Source organism: Dicentrarchus labrax, unplaced genomic scaffold (assembly GCF_905237075.1).
Source record: "Dicentrarchus labrax unplaced genomic scaffold, dlabrax2021, whole genome shotgun sequence".
Classification (NCBI taxonomy): Eukaryota; Metazoa; Chordata; class Actinopteri; family Moronidae; genus Dicentrarchus; species Dicentrarchus labrax.
Genome location: NW_026136721.1, coordinates 28,474,717 through 28,487,045, shown reverse-complemented (window position 1 = coordinate 28,487,045; position 12,329 = coordinate 28,474,717). Strand labels below are relative to the sequence as shown.

At 40.3% G+C, this 12,329-nt stretch overlaps 1 protein-coding gene across 2 annotated transcripts in view; it reads left to right on the top strand.

The window, feature by feature from the left end:
* Window positions 1–12,329, top strand: part of fbxw7 (F-box and WD repeat domain containing 7) — a 64,142-nt gene that overhangs the window by 39,980 nt on the left and 11,833 nt on the right. For both annotated transcript variants that reach the window (XM_051384765.1, XM_051384766.1), the window contains exons 2-7: window positions 1,889–1,971; window positions 3,269–3,410; window positions 6,559–6,693; window positions 8,693–8,816; window positions 9,010–9,146; window positions 9,799–9,912. In XM_051384765.1, coding sequence (XP_051240725.1) covers window positions 1,889–1,971; window positions 3,269–3,410; window positions 6,559–6,693; window positions 8,693–8,816; window positions 9,010–9,146; window positions 9,799–9,912 — 735 coding nt within the window. The remainder of the gene's footprint in view (window positions 1–1,888; window positions 1,972–3,268; window positions 3,411–6,558; window positions 6,694–8,692; window positions 8,817–9,009; window positions 9,147–9,798; window positions 9,913–12,329) is intronic.

Genomic DNA, 12,329 nt, shown 5'->3' with positions numbered 1-12,329 from the left:
CGTTGTTTTGTTGCATTGATTCATTCTGTGGTCTACATGAAATACTGAGGTAGGGATCTTGTATTGATACCTAATGCATGGGTGCAGTTTCTGATATCCTCCTCTTCGTCATTCATCATTTCTAAATTGTTTTCTCTTGGTTTGTCATCATCTTGATATATTGTAACACTCAAATGTGCGCCTCAGGCTGGAAACACTGAGAGGACAAACACACTCCACACCAAATTATAGTGATAAAAAACAAAAAACACACATTTTGAGGAGAGACGTGTAATCATGCCACTGTAAAGCCAGACAGTATGGAGTCAGAGGTCCAGTGCTGGTTTTTTTTGTGTAGCGTACTACAATAACATACCAAAAATGTATCAAAACACCATTGTTTGCCTCAAGAGGGGGAAAAAGTTAATGTTGAATGTGGTTTCTGCTTTCTACAAGCCATTATCAGTTCCTACAATAACAGGAGGTTACAGAAGTTCTGCAACAAATCGCCTACTACACGTCGGGTCTTGCAGCACAACAGGCTCGACTGTAACTGTAGACAAACTGTCGACAAATTCTTTTGACCCTAAATGAAAGTGTAAAATAGGAAGTGTAATGCCACAAGTAAACGTGCCACAGTGCAGGTATGAATCATTCATCTGCACCGTGATGTCTATTGTTTGGTCTTTGTTGGTACTGCTGGTGGCTCCAACAATGTAGCTGATTTTAAACGAAGCCCAGAAAGAGAACGGGGTTGTTTGTTGTTTTTTTGTCTCCTTTGTAAATTCTGTCTTTTACTTTATGTTACTACAGGACCACGATCAAATCTTGCTAAGCTTTCACTTAAACATGCAACATATTTAATTAATCAAGAAACAAGGGCAGACAGTCACATTGTGTATCTTATTTTGGCCAGACAATCAGTGTTCAGTTTGTTTCATGAGGGACCGGCGATGAGATGGTGATCACTTGCATGTGTGGAGAGAGGCTTTGCCAGAGAGTGGCAGCCATGGGATGAAGAAAATTGGCTTGCCCAGGCCTTTACACAGGCTCCTTTGTTTGCGCAGTAGGGTAGGTGGTAACAGGGATCGGGTGGTGTGTGCACACGCAGGTGATACAGGGTGATAAAGAACTGACTTGCTCTGTTTTTCTGTCTCGAGTATCAATGTGAATCAAACTTCAATGCCAAAGAATGCACTCTGTACCCTCCCTGAACACGTTTTTGTACTTAGTGGTTATTTTGTGTGCATGAACAGTCTGTACACTTGGAGTTTTGGGTGCCAATGTGTGATCGCCTCTGGATATTATAGCATGTCTGGTTGCCCAGGGATCAGTGTTGTCACTTGTCATGTTCTGCTAACATGGACAAACCATCAAAATAAAGCTCAGCATTGTTAAACAAGCACCTGCTTTGTTTTCCCACTGTCTAATAATGTGGAGCTGCTTCACCTAGCCGTTATGGAACATGTTAATAAATTGAATCTCTAGCCTTTGCATTAAAGTTTAATTACCTATCTGCATAAAGATGTTGCAAGACTGTGGCGTCTGTATTTTATATGCTGAATTTCAGACATAATGTTAACAAAGTCTGTAACTTGAAAAAGCAATTTTCTGCTTGCACCCCTCTTTTTAAAAACTTTCATGAACTGTGTCCTTTCTTAAATTTGCTTTTCGAGACCTGGCTTCTCCCTTTTAAGTAAAGTGACTTAGACTTAGTTATCAGAAGTGAAAGAAAAAAATGATGGATTATTCCCCCTCCAGCCAAATTCTATACATTTATATTTACTCCTCAGAAGTATGTATGTAATAAGTAGCTGTCTCTCTTGTTTTTTTCCCCACTACAGTCTCCTCCAGTACTATGCTGTGATTGTTTCTAATGTTTAGTCTTTACTCTTTTTATCTTTTGCAGATGAAGAGAAAGTTGGACCATGGCCCCGAGGTCCGATCTTTCCCTTCAGGAAAAAAACCCTGCAAAGGCCCGGAATATCCAAGGTACAGCAACCTAGATTTCACCCATAAGGCCTCCCAGTTGCTCAATAGAGACACGCCTTTTCCCAATTTTTCTTTTACTGCAGTGTTCTGCATTTGTTTCCCACCTAAAGATCAAAAGGATTTTGGAAGAAATTACCCATTTTATAGAGCCCTCTCTCCTTATTTTAGTGCTGTACACATATTAAATGAACCTAGCATGAAAAGAAATGAGGAAAAAACATCAAGAGGTATGAACAAAGATGCTATGTCTCTTCAAACAGAATGATGTTTCACATCATATTGTATCTCCAGCATCCCAGATGTTTCTCCAGCCCTGAATATTTAATGTACGTGTTCACATGTAGCCACATTAAAATTCAGGCTGAACACAGCCACTTAACTGTAAATGTTGCCATGTAACTGGCTCCGTCTCAGTTTCCACTCCCATTAAAAATTAATCAATAATGAAATGGACCCCCAGCTTTCCATTTTGCTGTCAGGAAGCAGAATCTGGAGTATTGAGGGTGCCCACTGGTTGGCTTCTCCTGCTGCCCTTATATTACAAGGGCAAACAGGCACTCTTTGAAGGCCTGTGCTGCTTTTTACATCCAGGTTCTTACAACAGGAGTCTGGACTTGGACAGAAATCTATTGGATTGCACGTACTTTGAAGTCTGAGTTAAAAATATATCTTGGAAATGCTCTCAGGCAAATATTTATTGAGTTTTATGCGATTTAGACACACTGCATGTCAGAGGAAAAGTTTCAGTTTGAAACTAGGAAATGTGTAAAAAGGACATAAAATATCATTATTTAGATTTTATTTATATTTATAAATTCAGATTAGAACTGTCTAATTAACTAATAACTGTTTTTGCATAATGTTACAATATTACACTTGCTGTTGGACTTGAAGAATATAAATTACGTCTTGGATGTGAAAATAATAATAAATAAAAAAAAGAATAGGAGTTAATTTCAGAAATTAGCATAACATAACAAAAAACGTTTTTAATTGAATTTGCCTCACAGAATACACATGCTTTCAGATATTTTCTGTATTTCCTGTTCTAGTGTTCCATCTTTTGTGTTATTTATAGTGGAAAAATCTAACAACTAAATGCTCTCTAAACTAATGAGGTTATTGTTCTCATTAACAGTGTATCCTTAATATGTCTATAATGGTCCTGTAATGTTTCTGTTTTCTTAGTTGAAAGCAGCTTTCATGTCCTCTCTCTGATGTCTTTAGTAGCAGGTATTCGAAGATCTCATATACTTATTAGCTTTTAATGGTTTTTTTCTTTCCTTATTAATTGCAGCCCGGCAGGAATTGTCCCATGTCCAGCCACACCCACCACATTTGGCCACCTTAGAGCAGCCAATGGTCAGGGGCAGCAGAGACGGCGTATCACCTCAATCCAGCCACCCACGGGTCTCCAAGAATGGCTCCGAACATTTCAGGTGAGCACGGTGGAGTTTTCTTCTCGTCTTTTTTTCTTTTCTTCTTTTCCCCCCATGGGCGACTGTGAACCCTCGAGCAAAAGCTCATCAAAAAGCAGATGTTGTGCCCAATCAATGTTCACTTAGTCTCAAAGATAATTGGCGCCTTGTTGTTCTGGCCCACCACATTACCATAAGCACTGTAGCGTGGAATTGGAATTAGCCGTACCTGTTCAGACTAAAAAGCAGTTTTAATGTCACATTTCTACTGTAGTCTTATAGTCTGCATTAAAAGTTGAACAGATGTTGTCTTTTATCATCCTCCGAAACAAATAAAAGAATAAATAAGCCATAATAAGTAATTGCAGGATAATCTATGCCTATTATTACCTTGTGATCTATTTTTAGTACATTGTGCGAGGACAGTGATGCAGGAATAGACAGCATTTACTAATTGTATCTGCTGTTGAACCACTTCAGTGATTATTGTCATTGTCTGTAGATCCCATAGACTGATGGAGAGATAAGATAATTCTTTATTCATGTCTCCATATTACGGTATTGTATTTTTTATATTAATGTTACTATATAATCATTATCTGTACAGGTGCAACATAATAGAGACGTTTCCTTTGTGTTAGAGTTCAGTTCTAATGATTCCAGACCTCATGGAAATAGGATGTCATTTAAGCATATTAGCCTTGACGGGGTCTCTCTGATTTCCTATATAATGGGTTGCCATGGATTTCATTACCTAAGAGAGTTTAAACTCATTATCTTTTGAATAGCTGTGCGAACCTGTGACACCTCCAGTGTTTGTTTTACGTATATTAGTCCTCAGGTCTGACCCGCTGCAGTATCTGTACTGTCTGTAATCTGGCAGCTAAACCTCAAACTTACATTCTGTACATTCCCCAGTCCAGTCATAGCCTGTAGCTCCTATTAGAGAGGGAGACACAACTACAAAGCAGCATACTGTAGCTAGAAAGAATGTTTTCCACAAAAACTTCCAAACTGTTGGTAATTCTTCGGGGATTTTGCACTCAAAAAAGACAAAACCAAGGACACACGTGATCACGACAGTCACATATTCCATTAAAAGATTAGTTTAAGATTTTGGGAAATGTGCTTATTTTGTTGTTTTTCCAAGATCGATGTCGCTCATGTCTCTCCAGCCAATTAACTTAGCTTAGCATTAAGACTGTAGCTCAGTAATCTGTTTTGTTTGCAGCCTAAAGAATTCAGTCGTTATGAAATCAAATAGGAGTTTTTCAGCAGATACTTGAACATTTCCCTGAATGTCAGAACTGAAGTATTTTATCAGCAGCCCGTCACAATGATTAGTTGATCATGAGAGTAACGTTTGCACATCAGTGAGTCAGCCTGAATTCCCTACATGTTCAAGTATCAGTACTATGATCCCAGATGTTAACTCCTGGTTTGTGCTAGTGACATTTGCAAGAGATTGTTGACAGAATTTCTGGGAAATGTTAAGAAATCAAGAACTAAAGCAGAAGTAGACCTGACATGTTGAGAGGAAAATACTTTACCAAAAATGATAAACTACAATTAATCACTAGAGTTTATCCCGGAAGTCTCGGAATAATTTTTTTTAGAAGTTTGATTAGAGATAAATATTTTGCAATGTTTACAGCCCCATGGGGAACAAATCAGAGTTTTAAATATTCTACATTTTGCAAGTTTTTTTTCGAAAAACAGTCATAACTGACTGACTGACTGATAAATGACAAGCTTAATTTAACAAATTAGAGAAAAAATATTCAAATAAAATGACAAACTGTCATGAATGAACATGGCTTAAGGGTTTACTAGCAGCAAGAAAACCCCTTCTCAGGTTGGGAATTGTGAACCTGTGGTCGGATTCTGTTTAAACAAAAAACACTAATCTATAGCATGAAATGGATGTAGTAAAGTAGTTGTTGTGTGTGCCCCTCCCGATGGTAGGGAGGAGGTCTCTGAACCCCCTGATTACCTCCAGAACCAGCACCTCTGGTTAAAGCTTTTAGCTGCCAAATTACAGGTGGTTTGTGAGTGCCAGATTTCCCATCCTGCCTCATAGCCTGTAATCATTGTTACATTTCAGTGCTCCACAGAGGCAAACAACTGAGGCTGTTGTGTCCAACATGCAGTACAGTGCTAGTACAGCAGCCAACATTAAACAACTGAATGTTCAAGCAGAAGAAACAACCCCAAAGAGTTGTAAATGGAGTCTGGTTCCTGATTTTCCAAATTTTCCACTAATGTGCTGGCTGCTAGAAATAGGCAGGTGCCTCAAGCAACTCAGTGCTGCTGTGGAGGTCACGTAGGGAACATTAACGTGTTACAGGCACACTGCACAAGGCAGTATATTTCCAAGACGCTCCAATCAAAGTAAATTACGGCCTACATAAGCACACTGAGGCGTCTAGTTTGACAGCGATGGATTGGTACAATTAGTCCATACTGTTTTTCAGTTATCTACGTTTACAGTTGTGTTGAGTGTGATATCCAGTTGTAATGAGTATTCTGTTGGGAGTGTTCAACTAGTGTATACATGTGATACACAAACAAATATGTTTTTGCCTTTTATTTTGAGAAGCCCTGAAGAGGACAGAGAGAATACAGGGATACGCTACTATACAAGCTGAACAGTCCCTATAATAATGTAACAGAAAAAAGAGGTTATCTACATTTAAAAAAAAAAAAAAAGGCAAAGCCACTAAACACAGCTAGATACAAGGTAAATAATAGAAATGCTATGCTGTGTATAAAAGTAAGCAACATAGTGATCCTGAAAAGGGTATTTTAAATACTTATGGTGGCCAGCAGCAAAATGCATACATGTCTAAAGTCTCTTGTATGTTAATGGTGGAAATATGTTTAGCTGTGATTAAGGTGTAAAAGTAAGGTGACAACAACCAGTGCAGCCTTTTCTTCACCAACAGTCACTCCACGTAGCTTGAGGCGGATAATGCGCGACGCTACCACCGTCAAACGCCAGTTAACTAGATGGGTGCACTTTATCTTCTGGAGGGTTAGATCACAGGATTTCTCTTTTCATTAGGTCTTTATCAGCCACCACATGCTAGCACTCAGTAAGTCAATTTAAACAGAAACTTACTGTGGAGCTTTTTTTAAAACCAGTTCCTGTGTCCTCTTTGTGTTCCAGAGCTGGACTGGCCCAGAGAAGCTGCTGGCGCTGGATGAGTTGATTGACAGCTGTGAGCCCACACAAGTCAAGCATATGATGCAGGTGATCGAGCCGCAGTTTCAGCGAGACTTCATCTCCCTGCTGCCCAAAGAGGTGAGTCGCTGAATCCATGTTTTCTGTTACCAACTCACAAACTTCATCTCTAGTCCATGTCCTTCCATTCCTCTTCCATCTGACCTGAACTCTCACGGGAATCCCCTGTGGCAGACATTGTTTTTGAATGAGCGTATGCGACAGAGCTCCAGCCCTTATACTGTCACCATCTTCCCTCACATGCTTTAACAGCATCCATAGTGGGTGTCTTGTTTTTGTTCTGCATCATAACTGACAATACAAACAATCTGAAGTGCCACAGTGATGATAAGATCACATAAGGGATTCTTACAAAACAGCCCCAATCCACCGTATCTGCTGTAGCTGATCAAATACTCAACACCTTGTCTCTGTCTGGCAGGTGTTGGGATGAAAGAGGGGGTTAGTAGCATGGAGAGTGAGGCAATAGGATGCAAGATTTCAAGGTGTCAGCAGCACTTGCTCCAAAGGCAAACATATAACAGCGTCATGTGTGTTCTCGGGACATGAGCCCTCCCTTTTCATTTTGTTTTCTGTCTCTTTTTTTTTTTCATATGCTTTTCCCTCTGACCCGCTTTTGATAAATCCCGTCTCTCTTCTCTGCCAGAGCTGCTGGATTTATATTGGGTGGGGCTGTCAAGTCATTTTAACAGGACAATCCGTGTGGCCAGCACTTTAGATGCAGTTGAAATTGAAACGATGAAGAGAATCTGCAGAGTGTGTCAGGCTTAAAAAGCAATCACTGACTCGTGGTCCATTCATAAAACTTAGAATATCCCCCAGTCCGGTAATGACTGCTGGCTTAGACAGGCTTTCAGGTAATTGAGGGATGTTGAGGTTTCTGGGTCTTATCCGGGGCAAGGGACTTGAAATAACCCTAAACCTCAACTGTAAAAATCTTATGAACGCGGAGTGCTAAAATAAGGCTAACCCTTCATGAGGACCCTCAGTTGTCTTTAAAATGTTGTTAAAGAATTTCGACTGCACGAAGTCGGATATTTGACAAGGAAACATCTGCAAGTCTTTGAGGAAATAAGCGCCGACGAACTTTCTATAAAGACCGATGTTTGGTCAAATAAAACTAAAGCTATATGAATACATCACCTAGGGCTGTTAGAAATGATACAATTTTGCATTATTTTCTAATATTTTACAGAGCAGATGATTAATTAAGAAAGTAATTAATCAATAATGAATATAATAATTAGACTAGATCAAAGAGAAAAATGAAGACTGACCTAACACTCTGTTAAACTGACCCCCCATTATTGTGGACCTGACATTTGACTCCATCCTGATGTTCACTACTGAATTTGTCACACAGTGTGCTGTGCGTCGTTATCACCTCGGATTATTGTAATTTAATAAAAGAACAATATTTGCACAACGTGTTACACTTCATCCCACAAAATGATATTATCCTTCCCCATAATCCTTGCCCTTTTTATGACGGTACAGAGCAATCACTTAATGGTTAATCCACCACATTGTTTCATAGTTGCAATATACATTGTGTGTTGAGAGCTTTGTCTAAATATATGCCTGTTTGAAAAAAACTGTGGAATAACAGTATACCAGTTTTTTGTTTTTTGTTATTTCCCAGGGGTCCAGATTTATGCTCATTATACCAGGTTTTGTGTCTTTATATGCAGGCTTTGGCTTAACAAACAGTAGCCCTGGTATTATTACCTGCTGTGTGAAGCTCTTATTGAATATTTTTGTTAGGCTTCAATAGAAATGTGGATTCACTTCTTCTGGTTAATACTGTCTGGTTAATATTGTCTCCCCCTTGTCAGTTAGATTTATGCTGTTAATGTTGTGCACATAGTTTGTTCGGCAAGCATGTCTTCTCAGCTTTTAACCTTTTGTTATTGTGATTTAGTCACTTCAAACTTTTAAGTCCTCTTCCATAAAGTGTTTGTATTGTTGTATACACACCTGCTGCAGTGAATGATGGCTCCTTTTTGGCTCTCTTTTTCCATTTACACCTCTCACATTCCTCGTCCTTGTCTCTCAACAGCTGGCTTTGTATGTGCTGTCATTCCTGGAACCTAAAGACCTCCTCCAAGCAGCCCAGACGTGTCGCTACTGGCGCATCCTAGCAGAAGACAACCTGCTGTGGAGGGAGAAATGCAGGGAAGAAGGTGAGTCTCAAGCCTTAGTAACAGATGCAGACAGACAAACAACATGCATTTACCCAGCGGGAGCAGTCTGAATCTACCGCTGCGGTCAACACTGTGCTTAAAGTTGTGGTTGTATCTGTTTTTTAAAAATAAACTTTTTGAAGTGAAACCTGAGCCTGCTTAGTCCAATCTGCTTCTGTCTCTCTCCTTATAGGCATCGACGAGCCTCTGCCCCTCAAGAAGAGGAAAATCGTCAAGCCTGGCTTCACTCACAGCCCCTGGAAGAGTGCCTATATCAGGCAGCACAGAATAGACACTAACTGGAGGAGAGGGGACCTCAAATCACCCAAGGTAGCTTTTTTTTTTCCAAACTTAAATTCCCCTCAGGTTAGCTTATCTTCGAGATCTGATATCAAACGGCTCGGTGTCACAGAAAGACAGTTCAATAAAGGTTCTGAGGTGTGGAGTTGATGGAAAGTTAGTGATAGGTCAGGTCTGTGCTCCACAGTATTTGTGCTGAATGATAATTGAGCTGGAGCACAGGGATGATCTAACTCTCTTTCAATCTAAAGATTCCATTTGTCTTTTACCTGTTCAGAAGTTTCCCATAAAGCATAGCCAGCATGCTAGAGCTCATCCTTAATGGGCCCTTTATGCTTTTGAAACAGCCACGGGTCATTTTAGGCCGCCACTGATGTAATTTTGGTTACTGTGCTCTTCATACTCCTTTGCATATACAGTGATTGCTGAGCTAGCAGTCTTGTGACCCATTATTAGGTAGTAGAGTACACACACACACACGCACACACACAGCTCTGCTCAAAGAGCTGTGTACACCTGCAGCACTTGATGACATTTTCCTCTTATCTCCCCTTTGATGTATAAGGCACAGGAGACGTGTCATTGTCAGCCTCAGTTCTTGCTATTTGCTTGGTCATTCCACGTCCACCCCGTCGTCTGTGTCCTTCTCACTGCATCTTTCTTTATCTGTCCCATCTAAAAGGTGCTGAAAGGTCATGATGACCACGTGATCACCTGCCTCCAGTTCTGTGGCAACCGCATCGTCAGCGGCTCTGACGACAACACGCTGAAAGTCTGGTCAGCCATCACAGGAAAGGTAAGTGTTAACTAAGAAATTTAAGTTCTATGTTAAATCCTTCTTCATCATTTTGTCAGATTTGTTGACTGGGAAGAGAAGGAGACAAATTATTCCTTAATGCTTATAAGACTTGATGTTATCTTATGGGGCATGTTGTGCATTTAGCAATACACAAAATATAACAGCTTTCCTACCTGACACCTAACTGTATATGCACAGCTCCCACTAACCTGATAGGCAAGACTTTCTCTGTCTATTCTCCCCTCTTACATTTTGCAGACTTGTTACACGGCACGTCCACAAGCGGCGTTAGTATTCATTGCTGAAGCTGGTGCAGCCACACAGCCCTTGTGCTGCAGCTTTACGCTGTGTATTAAAAAGGAAGGCAGTGGTTGTACTGTTGTGTTAGAGAGAGGTTCACAGATTGTTGTAAGTTGCAGCACTTTCATGCTTCAGTATTGGACTCCATTTTCAAAAAGGTTTTTTTTTTTTTTCTTATATACTAAAAATCCTCTGTAAACTGTTAGGAACTCTATTCCTTCCACTTGACAAATGAATGAGATATGGTTGGGCTGTGAACTTGCCTTTTTCATTTCACAAAAATAAAAACATATTCAGAGAAAAGCCGTTTTGAGCCGAAATTGATATTCTGCATGATTACACTGCAGTAGGCTTCTCTTTCTGTTGGACACAATAGACCAGAGTTTGCTTTTCATTGCTGCAAAGATTCAGTCTAACAGATAGTAAAGTTGGCATTCGGCCCACTAGTGATTACACACATATCAGTCACAGCATTTGCTGATCTTAACAGATCTCGCCAAGGTCATCCGATAGGCACTGAGCATGATTTGGCTCTCCTCCACCCAAAGACTCATATCTGGATGACAGGTTGTTGAGTTACAGCTGCGGTGGTTCCATATTGGTGGAGGAAGTCTGCGATGAGTCATATCACCAGCAGGCTCAACTGCTTTCCATGAAACCACCCTGCCTTGAGACTTACGTCAAAGACGCACAGTACATTGTCTGTGGTTTCTACAACGTTAATCCGCCTCAAAATTGTTTGTTTACATTAGTCACGAAGAAGAGATGAACCTAAATCCGTTTCTGTTTGGGTGCTGTATTCAGAGCACATCCCCTCTGTGGATTTCATCTCTTTGCTTCCTTAACTCTCAACACCAGAGAGAGAATCCCTCACTCGAGAGGAATGGCCAATTAAGCCTATTCGACCATTTCGGGTGAAGTGGCTGTCGATGCCAGTAAAACTGTAAAGTAAAAGTACAATGGGATTACCAGCACCTGCATTTGTTTTTCCTCTCTGCTGTCAACATTCTTTATAGTCTTTGCCAGCGTATTTGAGCACCTGATTCCTACTTTTTCCTCACTGTCAGTTTGTCCCTGTGAGATGCAGTAAAGTGGCAATCAGTGATCTTGAGGTTGCACAGTTTGGCCATTTGATGAAGGCCTCTTGTTGTTCCCAGTCCACGTGCCCATATAAATTGTTCTTGTCCTTCATATTGCAAATAGCCAAGATGTTAGGAAAATATCTACTCCATAACCTTCCTTCTTTAATGGTGATTTGTTTGACCTTGGTCCGCCTTTTTATCTTTCACATAAATCCTTTAACTTCAAAGAAAGCTCAGGGTATCCTTCCACAGCTCAGCTGCTAACACCGCAACTTGGGTCTTAGTCAAAATTGGATCAATAAGCGAGAGCAGCGCGATGATCAACGGAGATGAAGAGCTCTGATGTTAAACGCTGACATTAGACTGAAGATGTGGTTTTCTTTTATTTGCTCCATCACCTACATGCTCTGAAAAGATATTATGTTTCACTTCGTGTTGTTTTTCATTCGTCAGAGAAAGCAGTGCCTGCAAATCAGCAATGAGTTTGGTGGGCGATTATAGATTACAAGGGTAAATTGGCTCATACTCTCAGAGATCAGCAGCTACATCTGTCCTTTTCCACTGAGGAGAGATTTGAAATGCATCTCCGGCGGCTTGCACTGTAGGTAGAGGATTTAAATTGATAGGACGGAAAAAGAAATTGGTCACAGCATAGACAAGTTGTGCCAGAGGTAGAGCAGCGTTAACTTTACTTTTACTCTGAGACCTTGTATTCAATTCCGAGCGATCAAAAAGATTCCCCTGTGATGGGACAATGTGGGGTGAATCAAGTGGTGTTGCATCACTTTTCAGCCTGAAAATGTTCTCATGTTTTTTTCCTACCCTCTGTACCCCCAGCCCTTATCTAAATAGGGAATCGGTTATGATGCTGACAAGATTGTAACAGATGTTTCTATCAATACTTTAATGACTCTGTCCAGTATCAATTTTTTTTCTATTCAAGATTTGTTGGTGAATCATGTATTTTTCAAACTCACTGGGCATTTTTAGCACAGAAAGCAAAAGGGTTATTTGCATGGACATGGCTTAATT